Source organism: Paramormyrops kingsleyae, chromosome 9, assembly GCF_048594095.1.
Source record: "Paramormyrops kingsleyae isolate MSU_618 chromosome 9, PKINGS_0.4, whole genome shotgun sequence".
Classification (NCBI taxonomy): Eukaryota; Metazoa; Chordata; class Actinopteri; order Osteoglossiformes; family Mormyridae; genus Paramormyrops; species Paramormyrops kingsleyae.
Window position 1 is genome coordinate 17,103,164 of NC_132805.1, and position 21,463 is coordinate 17,124,626.

The 21,463-nt window shown below is 38.9% G+C and overlaps 1 protein-coding gene across 3 annotated transcripts; it reads left to right on the forward strand.

Annotated features, from left to right (window-relative positions):
- The first annotated feature begins 409 nt into the window (after positions 1-409).
- Positions 410-20,102, forward strand: LOC111839115 (sodium/potassium-transporting ATPase subunit gamma-like). Of its 3 annotated transcripts, none has more exons than XM_023802747.2 (9): positions 410-692; positions 1,784-1,840; positions 2,315-2,341; positions 4,058-4,081; positions 10,750-10,773; positions 11,273-11,347; positions 16,522-16,555; positions 17,661-17,695; positions 17,972-20,102. In XM_023802747.2, the coding sequence occupies exons 2-8, from the start codon at positions 1,789-1,791 to the stop codon at positions 17,677-17,679; spliced, it is 255 nt and encodes an 84-aa protein (XP_023658515.1). In that variant the 5' UTR covers positions 410-692; positions 1,784-1,788; the 3' UTR covers positions 17,680-17,695; positions 17,972-20,102. The 3 variants fall into 3 exon arrangements, with proteins under 3 accessions (XP_023658515.1, XP_023658516.1, XP_023658514.1); XM_023802748.2 differs by lacking the exon at positions 410-692 and adding an exon at positions 1,388-1,508; XM_023802746.2 differs by lacking the exon at positions 410-692 and having other exon boundaries at positions 1,523-1,840.
- The last annotated feature ends 1,361 nt before the right edge of the window (positions 20,103-21,463 follow it).

The window sequence follows — 21,463 nt, forward strand, 5'->3', positions numbered from 1 at the left end:
TTATTTTAAACTTTAATGTGCCCTAACAACACAACCACTTTACTTAACAACACTACCACTTCACACTCACGTCTAACACAATAGATGGATTATAAAATAATTATCCATATGTGATTGATGAAAGGGTCATTCTGGTAACTTCTTCAGAGTAATAAAATTGTATAAATCAATCAATGAATGAACAGATGAATAGATGAAAGGGACATCTTGTGGTCTGTTACTCCTGCTCAATTTTTAATGTTTGTTTGTCAATCACCATAGAGCGCAAGTGAGCCCAACAAACAGTGTATTTTATAGATCTCTTTTAAGTTCTTATTTAATAAATAAAAAGGTGTTGGTTGTCCTAGTATCGGTCAAACAATGTGTCAGCAAGTCCAACCTCCCCTAACGTTTACACCCAACTCCGGAGACCACAGAACCTTGTCAGGATCTTAAGTGTCCATTTCAGGAACTGGACTACAGTTCAGACTATCAGCTGTCCCTAGCCATCATGAACTCATTCAGTTAGTTTAGAGTTAGATTTAGTCAGTTTGCTCCAATTAAACTGCAAGACATTATAAATGGTAACAACTGGAAACTTTTTCGACGAATACTACATCATCACTGTTTTTCTTGGAATTTTAAAATTGTTTGTTTTGTTTTATTTTATTTGTGGGAGCTTTGTGATATTCATTTTAAAGACGCCTTATCAGGTAAGTCAGCTAATTAGACTTTTTATTTTTATTAATATTTATTTTTAAATTACTTATTTTTAATAGGCTTTAAAAACCTTTATATTAGGGGACATATGTTTCATTTTACTTTATGTTGCATTTTACATGTTTGTAAACATGTATAGGCCTACATGGGCGTTAGTAGGGTTGTTTTAGGGGGACTTGAGCCAACACTAATATGCACTAAATTAGTCTAAATAGTGTGTCATTTTCATTAAAATGGAACTTCTCTAGTAAAGGCTTAGCCCCACTTTCCATAAATCTCTAGTGACGATCCTGGATATATTACTTGTTTTGAGATATTTACTTTAATCTATTATTATTATTAATAATAATAATAATAATAATAATAAATTTGTGCTTGGTACCCATGGGAAAGAGTTTATTTTCTTTAAACATTCCATTTCTTTAAAAAAAAGTAACCTGACTACCGTGTGACACATTACGTAGTAATTCCACCTCAAAAGCAGCAGATGGCATCCAAAACAAACCTTGAGATTGAATGCACATTGTCTAAAGCAAATTTCACAGATGATTTTAATTTAACCGTAAATTTTTTACCAGTTAATAAACATTTAGTTGGTCATGTGATTGTAATTTAAATATATATATATTTATATATTTCTAGTTATTTATATATATATACACAACCTACTAACCAAATGCAACACAACACCCGTCAACACTACTATTACTTCTGATGCACTCTGCCTGAAATAGCCTCCTCAGACCTTCTTGGGTGTCAGAGAACATCTTGCTGATTGCATAAGCGGCTGACTGCCTCCAGCTGAAAGGGTAGGGTTAAGGAATAACACCCCTTTAGATGGGAATAAAAGCATGTGCGCTGTGATCCATCTGCCAGAAACAAAGCCAGGATTTCCATGAAAAAATTATCAAACAACTAGATGAGCAACCCACTGTTTTTGCTTTGGGATCAGTCTCTAGAATTTACATTTTATTGATGGCTAAGTAATATTTCTCAATGTTGCCATATTAGTAGTGCCAGTAGTGTCATCTACAAATAAAAATCCTTCATACCAATATTAGTATGTTCTTATTCTTGTTTGTAGAAGACATGGATCTGTCTGTGGTTTTAGTGCTCTGTTCCACTGTGGCATTGACCGTGGGTGAGTGCTTGAAAGATTTTCTGTTCTTTACATCCTTAAACTTAATGTTCTTCCATTTTGTTTCTGACATTCATGACAGATAATCTGCATTAAAAAACAATTATACAGAAAAAGTGAATTATACAGAAGGAAACAGAAAATAAATATGAAAAACTATGTTACTTAGTGTCAGCAGTGCCAGCTTCCATAGTGAAACTTGAGATCTGTACTCATAATATAAAATAAGTCAGATCAAAGTTCATAGATTGGATCCAGTCTGTATGACTATAAAATGATCACATTATTAATAATGAAGATAATTTAGTCTGAGCCTGGTTGAACTCTCCATCTAAGTTGTAAATGATCTGATGGTCTCAGCTGTTGCTTGTTTTAAACAAACGTCATTTGCATAAAGTGTTACAAAGGAGACTTTTCAAGTGCATAAGTCCTGTAGGTATAACTGAGCTGATTTCGTGTGCATCTGTGCATCAACAGGATCTGCTTTTGGCAGGGAAATGATGGGTAAGTTCATGCTATATGCTGCATAGCTTGCAGTGGACAAGGAGTGGAAGTGCTCGCATTGCCTGCTCTGTTTTGGAGGGTTTGTACTGTGCTGTGTGCTTCTGAAAAAATTTGACACGTATCAAGTTTCTTTAGAGGATTTTTATACAATTGTTTTTGAACTTCCTACTATTGATGTATGATTTCAAAAAGTGTAATGTGCTGCATTTCTGAAGATTTTTCTGAGTTTATTTTTTTACTATTTGTTAAAATCAATGTAACAGTTATTCTGTAATAGTGTCTTACTTGGTTTGATACACATCCTTCAGCTATTACATTAAAGGCAGTTGTACAGTATGTCATGTATGGGTTTCTGTATATGCATTCCAAAACATATATAAAGGATTCAATATATTCAAGATTCTTTACTACTGTCAATAAGTTTTACACATATATGAATGAAAGGTACTGTGCTCCATCCTGGATTATTCCCTGCCTTGTGCCCATAATTTCCTGGACTGGCTCTGGTCCATGACCCTGCATAGGATGAGTAGGTACAGAAAAGGGATGGGTTGATGGATGAATGAAATATTAAAGTTTAAATATTATCTTTAAATATATTTGTTTTTAGTTGCTTTTGAAAGATTTTCTTAAATGCATTATTAAAATATTTTTTCTAAAAGTAATATTCATTTTTCTGATGTAAAATCTGTATATTGTAACACGATACATGTTTTTTTTTTAAATGTTTTTCTAATCTACTGAAAGAATTAATGGCAGTTTTGTTGGAAATGAAATTCTGCAATGTTGTTTCATGGCATAGTGTAGGTTATTTCTATTCTGTCACAGTATTCTTAAAATCTGTGTTTATATGTATTTCCCTAAACATGTTTATTATTTGCACTTGATTTGACTCTCTGGGCAAAGCAGACTGATTTATTATTAACCCAAAAAAGCCCCTAAGATAAAGCAAAAATATTCCAAGAGGCAAAGCCAGGCAAAGATTTTTACTGCATCAGAAAAAGGCAAGGCATGTAACTGGTATTTTTGGCTCTAGACAGTAACTAAGCATTTATCTCAACAATCTAAAACATATATTAAAAAAACATTTAAACACAGTACCAATATCAGGGACTGTGCTGCAATGAACCTCAGGAGGTATACCTGAATTACTCCTGAATATATTAAGAATATGTAGAAATGGGTGGTTTGGAATGAATCTGAAAAATGAATCTGAAAAATGCTGTTAGTGCTACAAGGAAGATAGGTAATAGCAGACAGTCTTCCTTAAGGGTACTTAGTGATGTGGTTTCCATGCTGGATCCTGAGAAATTGTGCAGTTTTCCCAGAAACTGCCATGCTGACTGAAGGGTTCACGGCAGCACCGGTACTTAAATTAAAATGTGCTGTTATGAATCATAGACTTTTGGTAAAATTTTGTGGCTGTAATGTGTTGGTTAGAGGAAAGCGCTTCCAATACAAATTTATCACTGATACTAAAAAAATATTTTTACATATATCTCCACAAGCTGACTTATGCAGATGCCTGTTAAATTTCTCTCTTGAAGATGCAGCCACTGTACACAAGCATTTTGCATAGCCAGATGTATGTGGAGAGCATGGCTTGGGTCTAAACGATTCTTGGGACATTCCACTAAAATTTCATTTAGGCCTGTTGAAATCTAATAAATGGCCCCTGTCCTTCATGAAGTGATTTCAAAATGTTTTCTTTTTCAGCATCAACAAATGATGAGGGAAAAGGTAAGATCTTTACTTTATCCTTGATGTTTTTTTCTTCTTGATTTTTAAAGCAGTTGATAACTATAACGGTGAATTATATAATCCATATACGTGGTTTGTATTCCACCTCTAGTGGGTTTGTGTCCAATTTCTAGCTTAGTGTTTCAATGGGTTTTCCTCCCATAGTCCTAAAACGTGTCATTTGATGCCTTTAAACTGACGCTGTTGTGCAGTTGTGCGCTAGTGTGTGCAATTGGTTCGTATCATCTCCATTGTGCGCCCTGTGTTTCCTGGGATACACTCCCAGACGGTGATATATGCAACCAGAACTATGTGTGGATAAACAAGGTAAAAAGATGTGGGTTTTGTGGCAATATTTTTTGCAGTTTGAAGTCTGACATGCAGCAGCTTATTTTTCCATGAAATATTAAATAAAATTAGATTTCAGCTTGCAGTCCCCGATCGATCCCCACCAGAGAGGTTACATGGCACTTTGGGCAGAGCTCAGTAGGGGTCCGCTTATGACATCATTGGTGGGAGGGGGCGTATTCCTTTATTCTGATTGGCCCAGGGGTTATGTCCATATATGGTAGCAGATGTGCCGATAGGGCCACGTGGTGTGTATATGCTGATAAGGGGAACATGTGGTTTGGGAGATAGTGAGGTCGTTAAACTTTAATAGAATAAAAATATGTTACATGTATTTATTAATGTGTTATTTTTACGTTTTAAGGAATAATAAAAATGTATAGCAGGATGAATGTAAACTAGCGCATACACGCAGGCCGCAGTCACCTGCTGTTAGGAGTAGGCACACGCGCCCCGGCACTTTCCATATTTTAAAAGAAAAAAGCACTTAAACTCATTATATTTAACCAGCATGTTTAAAGAAGAAGAAAAACTTTAGCAGTATTTACCAATGTTTTATTTCAGTATAAGTTTGAAGAAAGAATTTAACCAACAAACTTTTAGGAGGAATTACGTTTAGGTCCACACTCGACAGTGGTTGAAGTCGAAATGAGCGATCCGCCCAGAATGCACTGGATGAACCTGTAGCACATGCACGTAGAGACATATCCCAGGATGCACTCGATAAGCCATTAGCACGACTGCCATCCACTGTGCCGTGAGACCGACAACTCGTTTAACCGATGGCCCTGTGTATGGGAAGCACCCAGCCAGCAACCCTTCCTGGCAGAAAACACATGAACTCTATTTGTTAATCTGACTCATTTGTAAATATTCTAAAATAATCTATTTTAAATAAATGTCGATCTCTAACACTGCAGCCCAGTTTGTTTAGCTACATTTAGCCAAATTTATCTACATTTGGTTAATCAAATGGAAAAAAGCATTATAACTTAAAAAGATGTATGACAAATTAGTATAAATTTTTAAACCAATAAGATTTAAGGAATAAAACAATTTAGTTGTATTTTGTTAGTCTATTTTAAATAAGTTGGACCGGTTTATTTAATTACCTTTAATAGCTGTAGGAACTAGTGAGCGATATTAGCAGCATACATCAAAAACATTTTAAAAACTTTGGCAGAATAAAGCCTTCTGGTGCGTTCGATTATTTCTCTCCAAGTCGGAACTCGGATGAAAACGTCACGAAACGTCACGAAAAATGTCACTTCCCGTTGGAAACACGCCATTACATGACACCCCAGACCTACAGAGGTGTGATATCTTATCGCACGGACCATGGGCCAGGCAGCTATGGCCGCAGCAGGGGAACGTGGCCTAGCACTATCTATCCTGTCGTGATCGATAAGACCAGCTGTTTTCAGGGTGTTGTGTGGTGAAAAAACACGGTGGCCAGTCGCCATACCATATACAGTACAGCATATGCAAGCAAAACGGGGGGTCATTAGTCTTTAATGAAGAAAAATACATTGTTTATTAATAAACTGGTTTAAAAGCGTTATTTTGCAAGCGTTATTTGTCGGATTTACGGTAGTTCGTGCTAATTGTAAGCGAACGAAGATAAAGACCATTTAAACTGAGGTACCTTAAATCCGACAAGTTGTCCGGCTACGCAAAAAATCTTGCTTTTTGATATGGGTCTATGGTATTGCACTTCTGTGGCAGATGGAATGCATCCGACTCATGTTCAAGATGTTCAATAAACATGTTAAGTGCATATATATTCCCTTTTTTCTTGAGTCTGTTTGCTCATGCAAAATGAAATGTGATTAATATAGATTAAAAATGAATGATATTTAATCATGATTAATCAAAATTAATCCACAGGAACCCTGTGATTAATCTGATTAAAAATTTTAATCATTTGACAGCACTATTTATTATAAATATTATAGTGTGTGTACACGCGCACAAGTGAGCCTGTTTGTTTGCCTGGCGCCCGCTGAGTCACGTGACAGCCGGGAGCAGCGACTGAGAGCAGCAGCGCATTCAGGAGAGAAACTGAAACTGAAGTATCGATCTCATTAAGCTGGTATTGATCAATATCAATACCAACATTATTATCTATATTATCAATACTTGGATGGATCCGCCCACCACTAACAAACAGTACCCGCAAAGAGTTCGACCCATTGGAACCTCCGCCGATCAACTTAACACAGCTAAACCCGACATGGTCACAGCGCAAACTTGCGAGACAGTGCAAGCATTGGGCTCAGGGAAACATATTCTCGCAACATGATTATGTCAAGAGGTTGACGAAGGGGAGTTAGGTCCGGATAGGAACTAGTAAGCAGCATTTAGCAGCAAGCATCAAAAACATATTTTTTAAAACTTTGACAGAATAAGGCCTTAGTTATTTTAATGAACACGCTTTTTCAGTAATGGTTGTTCATGCCCATGTGCAAAAACACACCACGGAGGTCAGAGGCTTTAGAGTTTATCTTTAGGTCTGTGAAAGTAGGATCACGATGTGTATCCAAGCCCCCAAAACACTCTAACTTAGTGAACGACTAACTTATTGTGAAAAAACAGACAGAAATAAACTTGTAAATTTTAAAGAAAAGACATTAAGGGCTTTTATTAATGTTTAAAGGTATAAAAACTTTAGATGTATTTGTTAAATAGGCAAACAAAGATGTGTTAGTTTAAATTAGTAAAAAACTATAACCTTAACTTTTGACACTTGATGAACACCCTACACACACGTGCACACAGAGCAAAGCCCCAGACATGTGCACAAGCGTGCACCCAAAGGCTGGCCTTCAGCATTTGATAATCAAACTCAGTCAAAAATACCAGGCGTGTGTTTACGTTTTTTCTTAAAATGTATAAGGATCATTTTGATATAGCGAAATTTTTAATTAGTATGAGTTATATTAAATTAGTTTATTGGGATATATATCATTTAGACAACAAGAATTGAGGAAGAACCTAAATAGTGGCTAGAAATGATCGACCAGGCAGGCAGAAGTGTGCTTTCTTATCGCACAAGCCATGGAAGGGTTGGGGATGACACATAAGTGTGGTAGGAACTGTGGAATCAGGCAAGGGGGGTAAGAATTTAGGACATGTTTTTGTTATTTTAAAGAAGGTGGACATGATTGTTTAATTAAATTTAATAGGAACTAGTAAGCTGCATTTAGCATCATGCATCAAATACACATTAAAAAACTTTAAATAATGCCTTAGTTATTTTAATAAAGACATTCTTCAGTAAATGTCAGACATCCTACAAGGTGTCCCCACGGCCACTGCTTATATCATCGACAAGCTTGATTTGAGATGCTTGCGGGAGTAGCATGCTAAGTTGCTTGATAGTTAATGAAACATAGTCCAAATTCAACAGTGTCAAAGGTCATCCACTTTGCAGCGAGACCAGAGAGTAACTATAATGTCCCATTTAGCTGTTGGTCCTTGTTTTAAAAAAAACTTTGACAGAATAAAGCCTTAGTTTTTTTAATAAGGCGTTTATGCGCCTTATCGCTCAAAACCAGACAGAAATAAACTTGTAAATTTTAAATAAAAGACATTAACTGTTTTTGTTAATGTTTTAAAGGTACAAAAAACTTTAGCGGCCTTTCTTAAATGGGCAAAAAATTGGCTTATCTTAATAGTTTATATAATTAATAGTTTATATGAAGGTAGGAATGTGGATGTTGCAGAGACCCTATCAGTCAAGTATAACCTGCCAAAGAAACATCTGTTTCATTTATTTCAAAGCAGACACTTTGTGTAAAAGCTGTATCCTCATTTCCCTAACCGGCCACGAGGATCAGAGATCGATGAGCTTCTAACCCTTAAACGCAAACCGTAAACAGCTTATCTCTGTCACGTATGATTTAATTAGCCCTTTCAATATATGATGGATGGATACAAATAGTTTTACGATGTATACAGCTATAAAAGTTGTGATTTTCATCAGACTTGGGGCCCTGTCCTGACGTTTTTCAAAGACCAGGTTCTCATACTAGAGTAGACTGATGCTGTTTAAGTACTAGATGGGAGGACCCCTGCAATGAAAATCTTAACTTTTCAAGCTGTATACATTGTAAAACTCCTTGCGATTCACCACCCCACACCCTGAAAACAGCTGGTCTTATCGATCACGACACGATAGATAGTGCTAGGTCCCGTTCCCCCGCTGCGGACATTAGCTGTCTGACATGTCTAAACATGATGACAGTGCTTTTGCCATTAGGAAATAACGAATTTGCTTAAAATAACACGCTAACAAAACACAGCTACTGTTTTTACCATTTAAAACTGCTCGACCCTCTTTCATCTCTAGCTAGAAAAAATCGATGAGTCCGGAGCCCCGTTAAAATTATGCTGCTAAAAGTTTTATTATTCCTTAAAACACTTTTAAACCAGTACATTACTAAACATGTGCAATGTATTTTTCTTCTTTTAAAGACTAATGACCCCATTTTGCTGGCATATGCTGTACTGTATATGGTATGGCGACTGGCCGCCATGTTGTTTCACCATACGACACCCTGAAAACAGCTGGTCTTATCGATCACAACACGATAGATAGTGCTAAGCCCCGTTCCCGTGCTGTGGCCATAGCTGCCTGGCCCATGGTCCGTGCGATAAGCTATCACACCTCTGTAGGTCTGGGGCGTCCTGTAACGACCATAGAGTGGTTCATTAAAATGACTAAGGCTTTATTCTGCCAAAATTTTTTAAATGTTTTTGATGTATGCTCTAAATACCGCTCACTAGTTCCTACAGCTATTAAAGGTAATTAAATAAACCGGTCCAACTTATTTAAAATAGACTAACAAAATACAACTAAATTGTTTTATTCCTTAAATCTTATTGGTTTAAAATATTATACCAATGTGTCATACATCTTTTCAAGTTATAGTGCTTTATTCCATTTGATTAACCAAATGTAGATAAATTTGGCTAAATGTAGCTAAACAAACCGGGCTGCGGTGTTAGAGCTCAACTTTTATTTATATTAGAAATAGATTATTTTATACTATTTACAAATAAGGCAGATTAACAAATAGAGTTAATGAGTTTTCTGCCAGGAAGGGTTGCTGGCTGAGTGCTTCCCATACACAGGGCCATCTGTTAAATGGGTCATTGGTCTCACGGCACCGTGGATGGTAGCCGCACTACAGGCTTATCGAGTGCATGCTGGAATATGGCTCTATGCGCTACAGGCTCATTGAGTGCATTCTGGGTGGATCGCTCATTTCAACTTCAACCACCGTCGAGTGTAGACCTAAAGGTAATTCCCCCTAAAAGTTTGCTGGTTAAATGCTTTCTTCAAACTTACACCCAAATAAAACATGTTGGATAAATATAATGAGTTTAAGTGCTTTCTTCTTTTAAAATACGGAAAATGCCGGGACGTGTGTGCCTACTCTGAATTAGACCTTATTTCCTCCTTAATATTATTAAAACTAGCATTCGTGGTCCTCTAACTCAACCAATCTTGCTATGCGTGTTATCCATTCTTAAAAGGCAACCATGTGATTGGCTAGAATTGTGTTAGTTCTTGCGACGTGATAGCCTGATGTGTGCTATCAAGCATTGCTCCTTATTGACAGTTTATCATAGTTTCTCATTTATAACAATAAGAAGATTTGTCATTTATATTGCCCAGGCCTATCTCATCGGTAAATTTGGTCCAGTTGGGCAATTGACCAGGTTGGTTGAGAGACTCTAACATAGATTGAATTGGGTGGTGTTTTGAATAAGTAAATGCATTCTTGAGCATCTATTCATCTTCCTGAGCAGGGTTGCTGGGGTTAGCTGGAACCTACTCCAGGTGTCAATAGGTGTCTGTTTCATAATCACATTTACATGCTGACATGGCAGATTATGTAAGGGATAAATCACGACAAGATGTGTAGTTACACCAAAAATTATCAATGACAACTTGGTCTAATGTCGCCCAACACAAACAGGAGCGCTGCTGACCAAGTTGGGATTATTTTTGTTTAACGGCACACCTCGAAGTGGTTTTGTTTTGCTAACGAACAAAAAATAATAATAGAATACTACTATTATTAATTTTTCAATTCAATTTCATTTTGCATTTAATAATCTAAAACATTGTATTTACCAAAGTTGCGGTATAATTCGGGGTATTTAATTTAAAGGTTCTATAGAATGTAGGCTCACTGTTTGCTTGCATTTTTTCTAACACTGAATGGTAATTGTTCAAACATTCCTTTGACCCTTGTTTTGTGAACCCTCCATGAATTAATATTTGCTGTTTTCTCTTTGCTCTTTCTCAGAGTATGACAGTGCATTTGAATATGGTAGGTTATAAACCAACGAAAAGCAAATCCATCTTGACCTTTTCCCACCCTCAGGCCTCCTTTGCAGTTTTGCATGGACTAAAATGTCTGTGGAAAAGTTTGAGAGGTCAATCTGGGTTCAGTTTTTTCCTTTTTATTTACCCAAAATTCTTTTCCAAGGGGAATGTACACTTTGAGCAAACATTACTCCTAAAGATTTTCCATTTAGCCTAATGTCTTATGATCTCTAGCAGATTCATGTTATTTTGTAATTTCACTAAATACTTAAAATATATCATACTGAATGTTTAAGTATTACTACAAAATATTTCACATATTTATTATTTATGTAAATGTCATTTTATTGTTGACTGATTTGTGTACCTTCATTTGCATCTTTCCCCATAATTTTTACTATAAAATCTCCTCATAAATTTACATACCCAGGAATTAGTGGTTACTGCATATGCCCAGTAACTTGTGATTGCGCATGGATCACATAACCTGTGCTGCCTTTCAGATTATGAATCCCTGCGAATTGGAGGACTGATCTTTGCCCTGGTTCTCTTTCTTTTGGGAATTATTCTGATCCTCAGTAAGTCTGTGTGCTCCTTTTGAACACCTTTTGCATCAGTGTCACAATTATGTTTCTTGGATTTTCATTCAAGCTATGTAGTTATCCATGCAAGCATTTGCAAATGGACTAGTTTAATTTCCATCCATGCATTATCTGCCATTTGTCCGGGGTTCGGGTCGCTGGGGTAGCAGCTTCAGGAGAGATACCCAGACCTCCCTCTCCCCAGCTACCTTTACCAGCTCCTCGGGGAGGATGCCGAGGTGTTCCCAGGCCAGCCGAGAGATATAATCCCTCCAGCGAGTCCTAGGTCTGCCCCGGGGCCTCCTCCCTGTAGGACATGCACGGAAAACCTCTCCGGGTAGCCGCCCAGGAGGCATCCGCACCAGGTGTCCAAACCACCTCAACTGGCTCCTTTTGACGTGAAGAAGCAGCGGTTCTACTCTGAGGCCCTCCCGGATATCCAAACTTCTCACCCCTATCCCTAAGGGAGAGCCCAGACACCCTGAGGAGAAACCTCATTTTGGCCGCCTGTATTCACGATCTCATTCTTTCGGTCATTACCCATAGCTCATGACCATAGGTGAGGGTCGGGACAAGATGGACCAATAGATCAAGAGCTTTGCTTTTCAGATCAGTTCTTTCTTAACCACGACGAACCGGTTAAGCGCCTGCAAAACTGTAGAAGCCACTCCAATTTGTCTATCCAGCTCCCGATCTTGCCTACCCTCATTCGTGAACAAGACCGAGATACTTGAACTCCTCCACTTGAGGCAGTACGTCTTCCCTGACCTGAGGAGGGCAATCCACCTGTTTCCGGCTGAGAACCATGGTCTCGGACTTGGAGGTGCTAATCCTCATCCCCGCTTCGCACTCGGCTGCGAAGCGCCCCAGAGCACGCTGGAGATCCCCAGCAAGGTTCAAGGTTCAAGGTTGCTTTTATTGTCATTTCAGCAATATACGTGGTACAGTACAAAGTGAAATGAAATAACGGGACCATGGTGCTACATAAAAGGACTGGGACAATACAAAAAAAACGTAAATTGCATGTAGTAAAGTGCTACATAAAAGCACTGGAACAATACAAAAAAACGTAAATTGCACGTATGTAAAGTGCACGTGTGCAGACATGTGCAAAAACAGCAGATAAACAAACACGAGACAAGTGCAACAGTGTGTGTGTGTGTGACTCAGTCCAGTCTCTGTGTGTTTAGAAGCCTGATGGCTTGCGGGAAGAAACTGTTGCAGAGTCTGGTAGTGAGGGCCCCAATGCTTCGGTACCTCTTACCAGATGGCAGGAGGGTGAAGAGTTTGTGTGAGGGGTGCGTGGGGTCATCCACAATGCTGGTGGCTTTGCGGATGCAGGGTGTTTGATGAATGTCGGTTATGGAGGAGAGAGAGACGCCGATGATCTTCTCAGCCGTTCTCACTATCCGTTGTAGGGTCTTGCGGTCTGTTACAGTGCAATTCCCATACCAGACAGCTGCTCAGGATGCTCTCGATCGTCCCCTTGTAGAAAGTGGTGAGGATGGGTGGTGGCAGATGGGCTTTCCTCAGCCTCCGCAGAAAGTAGAGACACTGTTTGGCTTTCTTGGCTATGGAGCTGGTGTTGAGGGACCAGGAGAGGTTCTCCGCCAGGTGAACACCGAGGAATTTGATGCTCTTGACGATCTCCACAGAGGATCCGTCGATGTTCAGCGGTGAGTGGACGCTCCGTGGTCTCCTGAAGTCAACAATCATCTCTTTTGTTTTGTCCACATTCAGAGACAGGTTGTTGACTTTGCACCAGTCCGTTAGCCGTTTCACCTCCTCCCTGTATGCTGACTCGTTGTTCTTGCTGATGAGACCCACCACGGTCGTGTCATCGGCGAACTTGATGATGTGGTTTGAACTGTACATTGCTGCACAGTCTTGAGTCAGCAGAGTGAACAGCAGCGGGCTAAGCACACAGCCCTGAGGGGCCCCAGTGCTCAGTGTGGTGGTGCTGGAGATGCTGTTCCCGATCTGTCTGAGGTCTATCAGTCAGGAAGTCCAGGATCCAGTTACAGAGGGAGGTGTTCAGGCCCAACAGGCTTAGCTTTTCTGTCAGGTGCTGAGGAATGATTGTGTTGAATGCTGAACTGAAGTCTATGAACAGCATTCGAACATGTGTCCTTTTTGTCTAGGTGGGTGAGTGCCAGGTGAAGGGTGGTTGCGATGGCATCGTCCGTGGAGCGGTTGGGACAATAGGCGAACTGTAGAGGATCCAGAGTAGGTGGCAGCAGGGTTTTAACATGCTTCATGACGAGCCTCTTGAAGCATTTCATGATTATAGGTGTGAGTGCTACGGGACGGTAGTCGTTGAGGCAGGGCACTGGAGACTTCTTCGGCACATGAACGATTGTGGTGGTCTTGAAGCATGTGGGAACGATGGCGGTGCTCAGCGACATGTTGAAGATGTCAGTGAATACATCTGCTAGCTGGTCTGCACATTCTCTGAGCACTCTCCCCGAGATGTTATCTGGCCCCGCAGCCTTCCGTGGGTTAACTCTGCGAAGAGTTTTCCTCACATCAGCCATGGTCAGACATATCACCTGGTCGTTGGGAGAAGGGGAGAATTTCTTTGCGGCTACGTCGTTCTGTGCATCGAACCGTGTGTAGACGTCATTTAGCATATCTGGTAGGGTGGCATCACCATCACAGGCAGGTGTTGTTTTCTTGTAGTTGGTGATGGCCTGGATACCTTGCCACATGCGCCGTGTGTCACCGCTGTCCCTGAAGTGACTCTGGATTTCCTGCCCGTGGGCGCGTTTCGCTGCTCTGATGGCCCGAGACAGTTGAGCCCTCGCTGTTCTTAAGGCCGCCTTGTCTCCTGCTTTAAAGGCAGAATCTTCAGCAGCTCACGCACCTCCGCAGTCATCCACGGCTTCTGGTTTGTCCTCGCGGTGATGATCTTGGAGATAGTGATGTCATCGATGCACTTGCTGATGTAGCTAGTCACTGATGACGTGTACTCCAAGTTGATGATGTCGCCGTTGGATGCAGCCTCCCTAAACATGTGCCAATCAGTGTGCTCAAAACAGTCATGAAGAGCAGAGTTGGCTCCTGCAGGCCAAGTTCTCACCTGCTTCAGAACCGGTTTTGAGCGTCTGACGAACGGTCTGTATGCTGGAATTAGCATAACAGAGATGTGGTCTAAGTATCCGAGGTGGGGGCGTGGCTCCGCGCAGTACGTGCCAGGAATGTTTGTGTAAACATGATCCAGCGCGTTCTCCCCTCTCGTTGCAAAGTCCACATACTGATGGAATTTCGGGAGAACTGTCTTGAAGTTTGCATGGTTGAAATCTCTGGTGATAATAAACAGTCCATCCGGGTGTGCGTTCTGTAATCCACTGATAGCCGTGTATATCTCACAAAGCGCCTGTTTCGCATTAGCACTTGGGGGAATATACACTCCAACAATGAACACAGTGGTGAATTCCTGTGGTAAATAAAAAGGTCTACATCTAACAGTCACTAACTCCACCAGCGGTGAGCAGAAGCTGGACAGTAAAACAGAGTTCTTGCACCATTCCGTGTTGATATAAACACACAAACCACCGCCGCGAGACTTACCACACAGTGCTGCGCTTCTGTCAGCGCGAAATGCGGTTAGCCCGGCTAGCTGAATGGCGGCGTCCGGAACTCTGTCGCTGAGCCATGTCTCCATAAATCAAAGACACAGCAATCTCTGAATTCACACTGGGTAGTCCATTGAAGTCTGATGGACTTCATCTGTTGGCAAGTGAAGCCAACAGGATGACATTGTCTGCAAAAAGCAGCGAGGCAATCCTGAGGCCACCACACTGGACACCCTCAACACCCTGGCTGCGCCTAGAAATCCTGTCCATAAATATTATAAACAGGACCGATGACAAAGGGCAGCCCTGGCGAAGCCCATCCCGCACTGGGAACACGTCCGACTTATTACCGGCAATGCGGACCAAGCTTCTGCTCCGTTCATACAGGGACTGAATCGCCCACAACAGTGGACCCCGGATCCCATACTCCCGAAGCACCCCCCACAGATTTCCTCGGGGAACCTGGTCGTAAGCCTTTTCCAAACGGGAAACGGGACTTCGTTTGAATACCTTATCATAGGGTTCTTTTGGATTGCTCTTTGTCTGGCCCCTCCCCTGGGACCTTTTTGCCTTGGGAGACCCTACCAGGGGCTATTGCCCCTGACAACATAGCCCCCAGGGTCACTGAGGTACGCAAACCCCTCCACCACGATAAGGTGGCAATCCAAGGAGGGGTTTAATTTCATAAAGAATTATTCTAATGATTTACAGAGCTTACATATTGCTTAATTGTTGGTACTGTGATCAAGTATTGTAATTCTTATATGTGACTCCGTGATAGTTTATCATAGTTTCCCATGCAATTCTCTGAGCAATTGAGTGAGTGTGGGCATGGCCTTGACACTTGACACTCACCCTCCACCCCACACCCGGCCACTATTGCATTTAGTCCCACAAATCAGCTCTGATCTTGTAATCCTAGTCACTGCTACTCCATAATCAACACCAGCCCATAAACTGATCATACACCTGTCTAATATGAAGCCTTCAAGACATCAATTCAGTGTTTGTTTAAACTAAGAAATTATACAGTAAATGGTAAATATTAAGTATCTTCCCTGATAGTTTATCATTGTGAAAGATTTCAGGCACTAAGAGCTTCCCAAATGTGTGTCTGTGTGTGTGAATTCAAGTTCAAGTGAGTTCAGACATATGTATTACCCAAGAAGCCACATTAGGAGCAGAGCTGACCCTCCCACCAAAATATTGTATTTCCTGGACAGTCTCTATGTTCAGCTATGACACCCTAGAAGATAGCTGCTTGGATGTTTCAAATTCAATTCCAAGCACAACAACTGTGCACATATATATCCCTCTAATCTCTGCCAGGATTCTTCAACAAGTGTATATGCTATGTACACAGGGGTGAAAATATCAAATTCTGCTTATAAGTAAACTTTGCAAAAGGATGTACATGCCAATTTAAAAACTAAGCACAAATCAAAATAATTAAACAGGATTATCTATTCCCAAATTAAAAACATAATTTAACATTTACATACAAATATATAAAGAATTATTTAAGATAAATATTTGTTTTGAATATGGTGTCTTTTGATTGCCCTGTCTTCAGCATTTTTCCTTTTTTCCATTTAGGCAAAAAATGCCGGTGTGCATCCAAGAAACAAAGGTAAGTATTAAAATTACAAACTTTTATAAAACATATACATATATGCAAGACTGGTCTGTGTTTAGCTTCTACACCATTTCTGCTGGGTTAACTTGCTGACCAGAAAAAAAGACAATGCAAAAGCCTTTCAAATGAAACAAATGACATTATTATGAAATGAAACGATGACAATTTCATTTGAAATTTTCAAGGGTGGGGTGGTTCATAGTCAGTAGGGTTGCAACGATATGAGATTTTCACATTATGGTGACTGTCTCAAGAAATAGCACGGTTTCACTGCATGATGGTATATGGTATTTCAAAATTATTATTATTGTTTTTATTATTATTAGTAGTAGCAGCAATAGCAGTAGTAGTACTAGTAGTATTATCAGCTACAATGACCCATAAATTAATGAAAACAAATGTATTTTGTTGAACAAATGCTTTTTTTAAAGCTGAAACTATAACTGATTTTTTTTTAATGGAAGTATTTGTAAAAACTATTTTTGAAAATAAATTAAACAAATAGGAAAGCTGTACATCTGTTTGAACAACAGAAATTAGAAGGGAAAAATCAGCAGGATTTTTTTTATCGCTAATTAGATAAAAATCAATAAAACATGTTGCTATCTAGCTAAATATAGTACATTATTAATCTAATAAAACACATCAACTAAACAATTCTTAGCAAGCTGAATATATTACTGTAATTCATAAAAGTCGCTATCGAGTAATAAAACATGTTGGTTATGCTATCAAGCTAAATGACAATAATAATTAAGAAAAAACGCCGCTTTTCTTAAAACACTCACAAACATATTTTACTGGTGTAAACACTCACCAAAACTTTTTTTCTCATCCCACTGATTGGGGGGTTTTGATCTTGCCTCCATTGTTTGTATGTGTCTGGAGTTAGTGTGCCCTCTTCTGGATACTCCTGTTTCCTACCATGGTGCAAAGGCATGCAGCTGAGTCAGCTGACATCTCTGGTTTGCTCATAGTATATGACTTTGTATGTGTGAATGTGATATAGGCTCCAGGCCCCCTAGCAAACCTTTACTGGAGAAGCAGTTGGAAGGTAGATGAATTTAACATTTTACCTAATGGTCTGTTTTATTTCTAGGAATGGGAATGACGCATGAGCAGGAAGCATAAAAAGTGAGATTATTTCACTTCTTTTTTTCTACTAGACTTACTGTAAAAGGCAGACTTTCTGTTGTATTTCTTTACATAATGAAATGAATGTATGGTATTTGGGGAAGGGGGATGGATATGGATGTTGAAGATACAGTAATCACTTTTTTGACTCAGTCAGGTGAGTCAGTTGCTACTGTAGAACATTATAAAGGTTGCATATTTTTGCCTTTTTCCATTTCTTTATATTTAATTTGCACTGTATAATGAATTTCAATTCTTCTCAATCTCACGTTCCAGGCTTTCCTGCAGAGTCAGAGTTTTTCACTAGACTGCAGTCTCAGAGGGTTGAAGTGGAGTGATTTCCCTTTCTAAGCAACATTAATTTAGAATGCAAGATACTTCTGTAATTTCCTACCTTATGTTGTCTGAGTTTTCAAAAGTATAAAAGTTTTGAGAAAGATTTGATTTTTGGGGGGGAGGCAAATTTAAAGAAATTCATAATGGGAGCTGCAATAAAATACTTTGGATGCTCCTTTTGTATAAACTACTTTGTTGTTTTTTGTTGTTTTTATTTTAATTTTCTTACTTTGGTCATTTTTTTGTTATTCATGGGTATTGGTTATATGGATGTATCAGTTGCTCATTTATTTCAGATGAGTTCTCCAGTAGTCAGGCAACATTTGAGCCAGAGAGCAATTCATCAATTTGGTTTCCTAATCTCTAGGAATTGTATAATTATAATAGAATTCCCTGCTTTGTGAAATAATTTATCCTGGGTTAATATAACCAGGAAAAATGAGGCTTCAAATCTTTAAAAACCACAGTATGTGTGATGATCTTGAAGTACAAATCACTGCTTGACTTAATGGGAATAGGGATGCAATGAGAAGTAACCAATTTGGATTAGAAGGTATTGGGAAATGCACAATACTCCCGTCAGTATGTCAGATCACTATAACCATACCAGTCATTTGCTGAAAGCCTCATTTTTCTATTTAATTTGAAGTGTCAGCAATGTATACATTCATGATATTTATTTTTATTCAAGCCAAATGACTTGGCTCTTCACATTACTTTGCATGTTACTCAAATCGAGTATGTTGTCATCTTACCTTAATTAAGTTGCTCATCAATCCACATTCACCATACTGTTTTACACTAAAATATAAATTTACCATACTGTTAACCAAAATAAAATTCATTATTATTTTTAAAATATTAGGAATAGAATTTACTGTTTTGATCTAATAACGACAGGGCAAACATATACACTTTTACATGTTCAAAATGCGTTCTGTTTTCATGTATATTGCCTAAGAAATCCAGTTTCTTATCAGATTTTTGCTTATAACTTGCTATCCATCCCGTCCGCTTAAAAAGACCTATGATACACAGGGATAATTTAAAACAAACATTTAGTATTTCAGTTCTGTTAAAATTGCTGATAACGCTATATTTTTTCTTAAAACTGCAATGTAAAAAAGGTGATAGATAAACATTTTCCATCCATGCTTTTTCCGAACGCTTATCCACTGGAGGTTCGCTGGACAATACGAATGCCTATAGGTACATTACATGAAAAAATAATTTATATTCACCATTTAACTTTCAACATTTGTTTCTGTTACATTTTCTCAGTACTTCAAACAGAGTGTGAATAACATATTTCAACATGGCAATGTAACTGGCTAAGTAAGACAGAATAACGAAGTATCCAGTAATTAACGCAATCCTAGAATGTATTAAAGAAAACGCCCAAAATGAAATTGTTACTGTCCATGCATCATTACACCACTGACTGAGAATACTTAGTAAAACTGATTAGTCATCTTTCTTCCATGAATGCAGCGCCTCCGAACAGCTTTGCTACCATGGATACAACTCGCTTCTTGTACCGCATTGGCGAAAACAGGGGATAAAACCTTGATGGAAACCTGTTGTTTCCAGGTTCCTCTTTAAGCATGTACGCACCGAGACACAAACGGAGGAAATTCCCTCCGCATTGCCTGCATGCGCATCGCTTGCTGCATCTCAGGGGAAGACCTTTTCCCACTGCTAGCGTCAGCATTCCTCAGGTAATGGAACTGCAGATTGCAGATCTTTAGAGCCCTCCCCGCCCCTTACCCCATCTAATACGCTGCAACCTCGAACTGCAGTTTTTCTGTATTCTGTAAGTCTGGTACCGGCTCTACGTGAATTCCCTATTCGCATCCCTGCAGCGCGATCAGGCGGCAACTCCATACACTGCAGACATGTCAACTGAAAAAGGTTTGTCGATTTGTTTAGGATGCTTTTTTCTTTTTACGTGGGATATTCTTAAACTTTAGCATTTTCTGTACATTTTGTTGCTATTGATTATTGCTTTTGTGTAAATAGTAAAGCTCTGTAAAGGTGCATTAAGAATAAAAGAACTTGCATATTCCATTAACATTGACACATATAAAGTTTTAAAGTCTGGCATTATGCTATCAAACTCACTTTACAATTGTATTTCAGGTGACTAAAAATAACTAATGGAATGTAATGATTATAATGCTATCGCTGGATTCGTGTAACTAGGCTATATATACGGAAGATTTTTTTATCTGGCTGTTTATTTTATTGTGCTAATTCAATTCAGAATGGGTACAATCATTTTCTTTCTAATTTTAATGAATGTACATAAGAACTTGTCGAGGGTGTGTTTGAATGGGGGAGGGCGAGGAAGTGCACAATGCTAAGTAAGCCATAATGAAACATATGGGTTCTGCAACATAAAGCCGCATTACCAGCGAACTTAATATGTAAAAAAAGAAGAAGAAAAAAAGAAAACTTAACAGAATATTTTTTTGTTTTAACAATAACGACACTTTGATTATTATTATTATTATTTAATAATGAAACAGCTTTTGAATATTTGATAGATAGTCCGAGAGCCAGCCAATGCTAGGCGACCAGCCAGTTTCACTTTGCCTCGCACAGAGGGGGCACCACATTGGTTCGGTTGCGAAGTTATAATCCTAAACCTCAATGCTTTTCCTATGCGAACAGTCATATATAGGCCTACACATCAGTACATACATTCAGCAAGACAGTACTGGGTAATCCTCGTAGACTTTTTTCCTGCTGAGTGCAGGTCATGCATTAGTCAGTTCTTCAGTCACTATAATTGAATTGCTAAGAGAATCCATCAGCCAAGTCTGTAAAAATATTGCTTTCAGAAGTCTTTTTCTCATTTTAAATGAGTCTCCTTAAGTGGCATTTAGGTGTAATCACTTTTAAGGCTATTACATGAGGGTTTGCTTATGCATACATTGAAGCTATAATCAAAATAAAATGTATTTGGAACTATACTTTTCTCTCCATGGTGCTGAAAATCGTTATCGAAGATCCAGATATGTTTGCCACCAGCTCCAGGTCAAACCTCCCTGTACTTTTTTATGTGTGCGGCCTTCCTCCGGGTCCTCTGCTTTCTTATGGCTGCAATAGAAGTACCCTGCCTTCCTCACATCACTAAAACTGCAGAATCCATTCGATATTGGATTACATCTGGCCAGATCAATCAAACACCCAACCATGGGCAGAGTCGGCGGGGGGGGGTGTTTGTGACAATATTTAATACAAAAATATGTCATTTAAATGATTATTTGTATATGTAATTAAAATGATTATTTAAACTAGAATTTAAATTGTAATTTAAAAGAATGTTTATATCACTATTTAAATTATAGGCTACCAGCAACCATTAAAATATCTGATTGGTTACATTGCAAAGTAAGGCTGGTTCATACTTCTCCGCACATGCGCAAC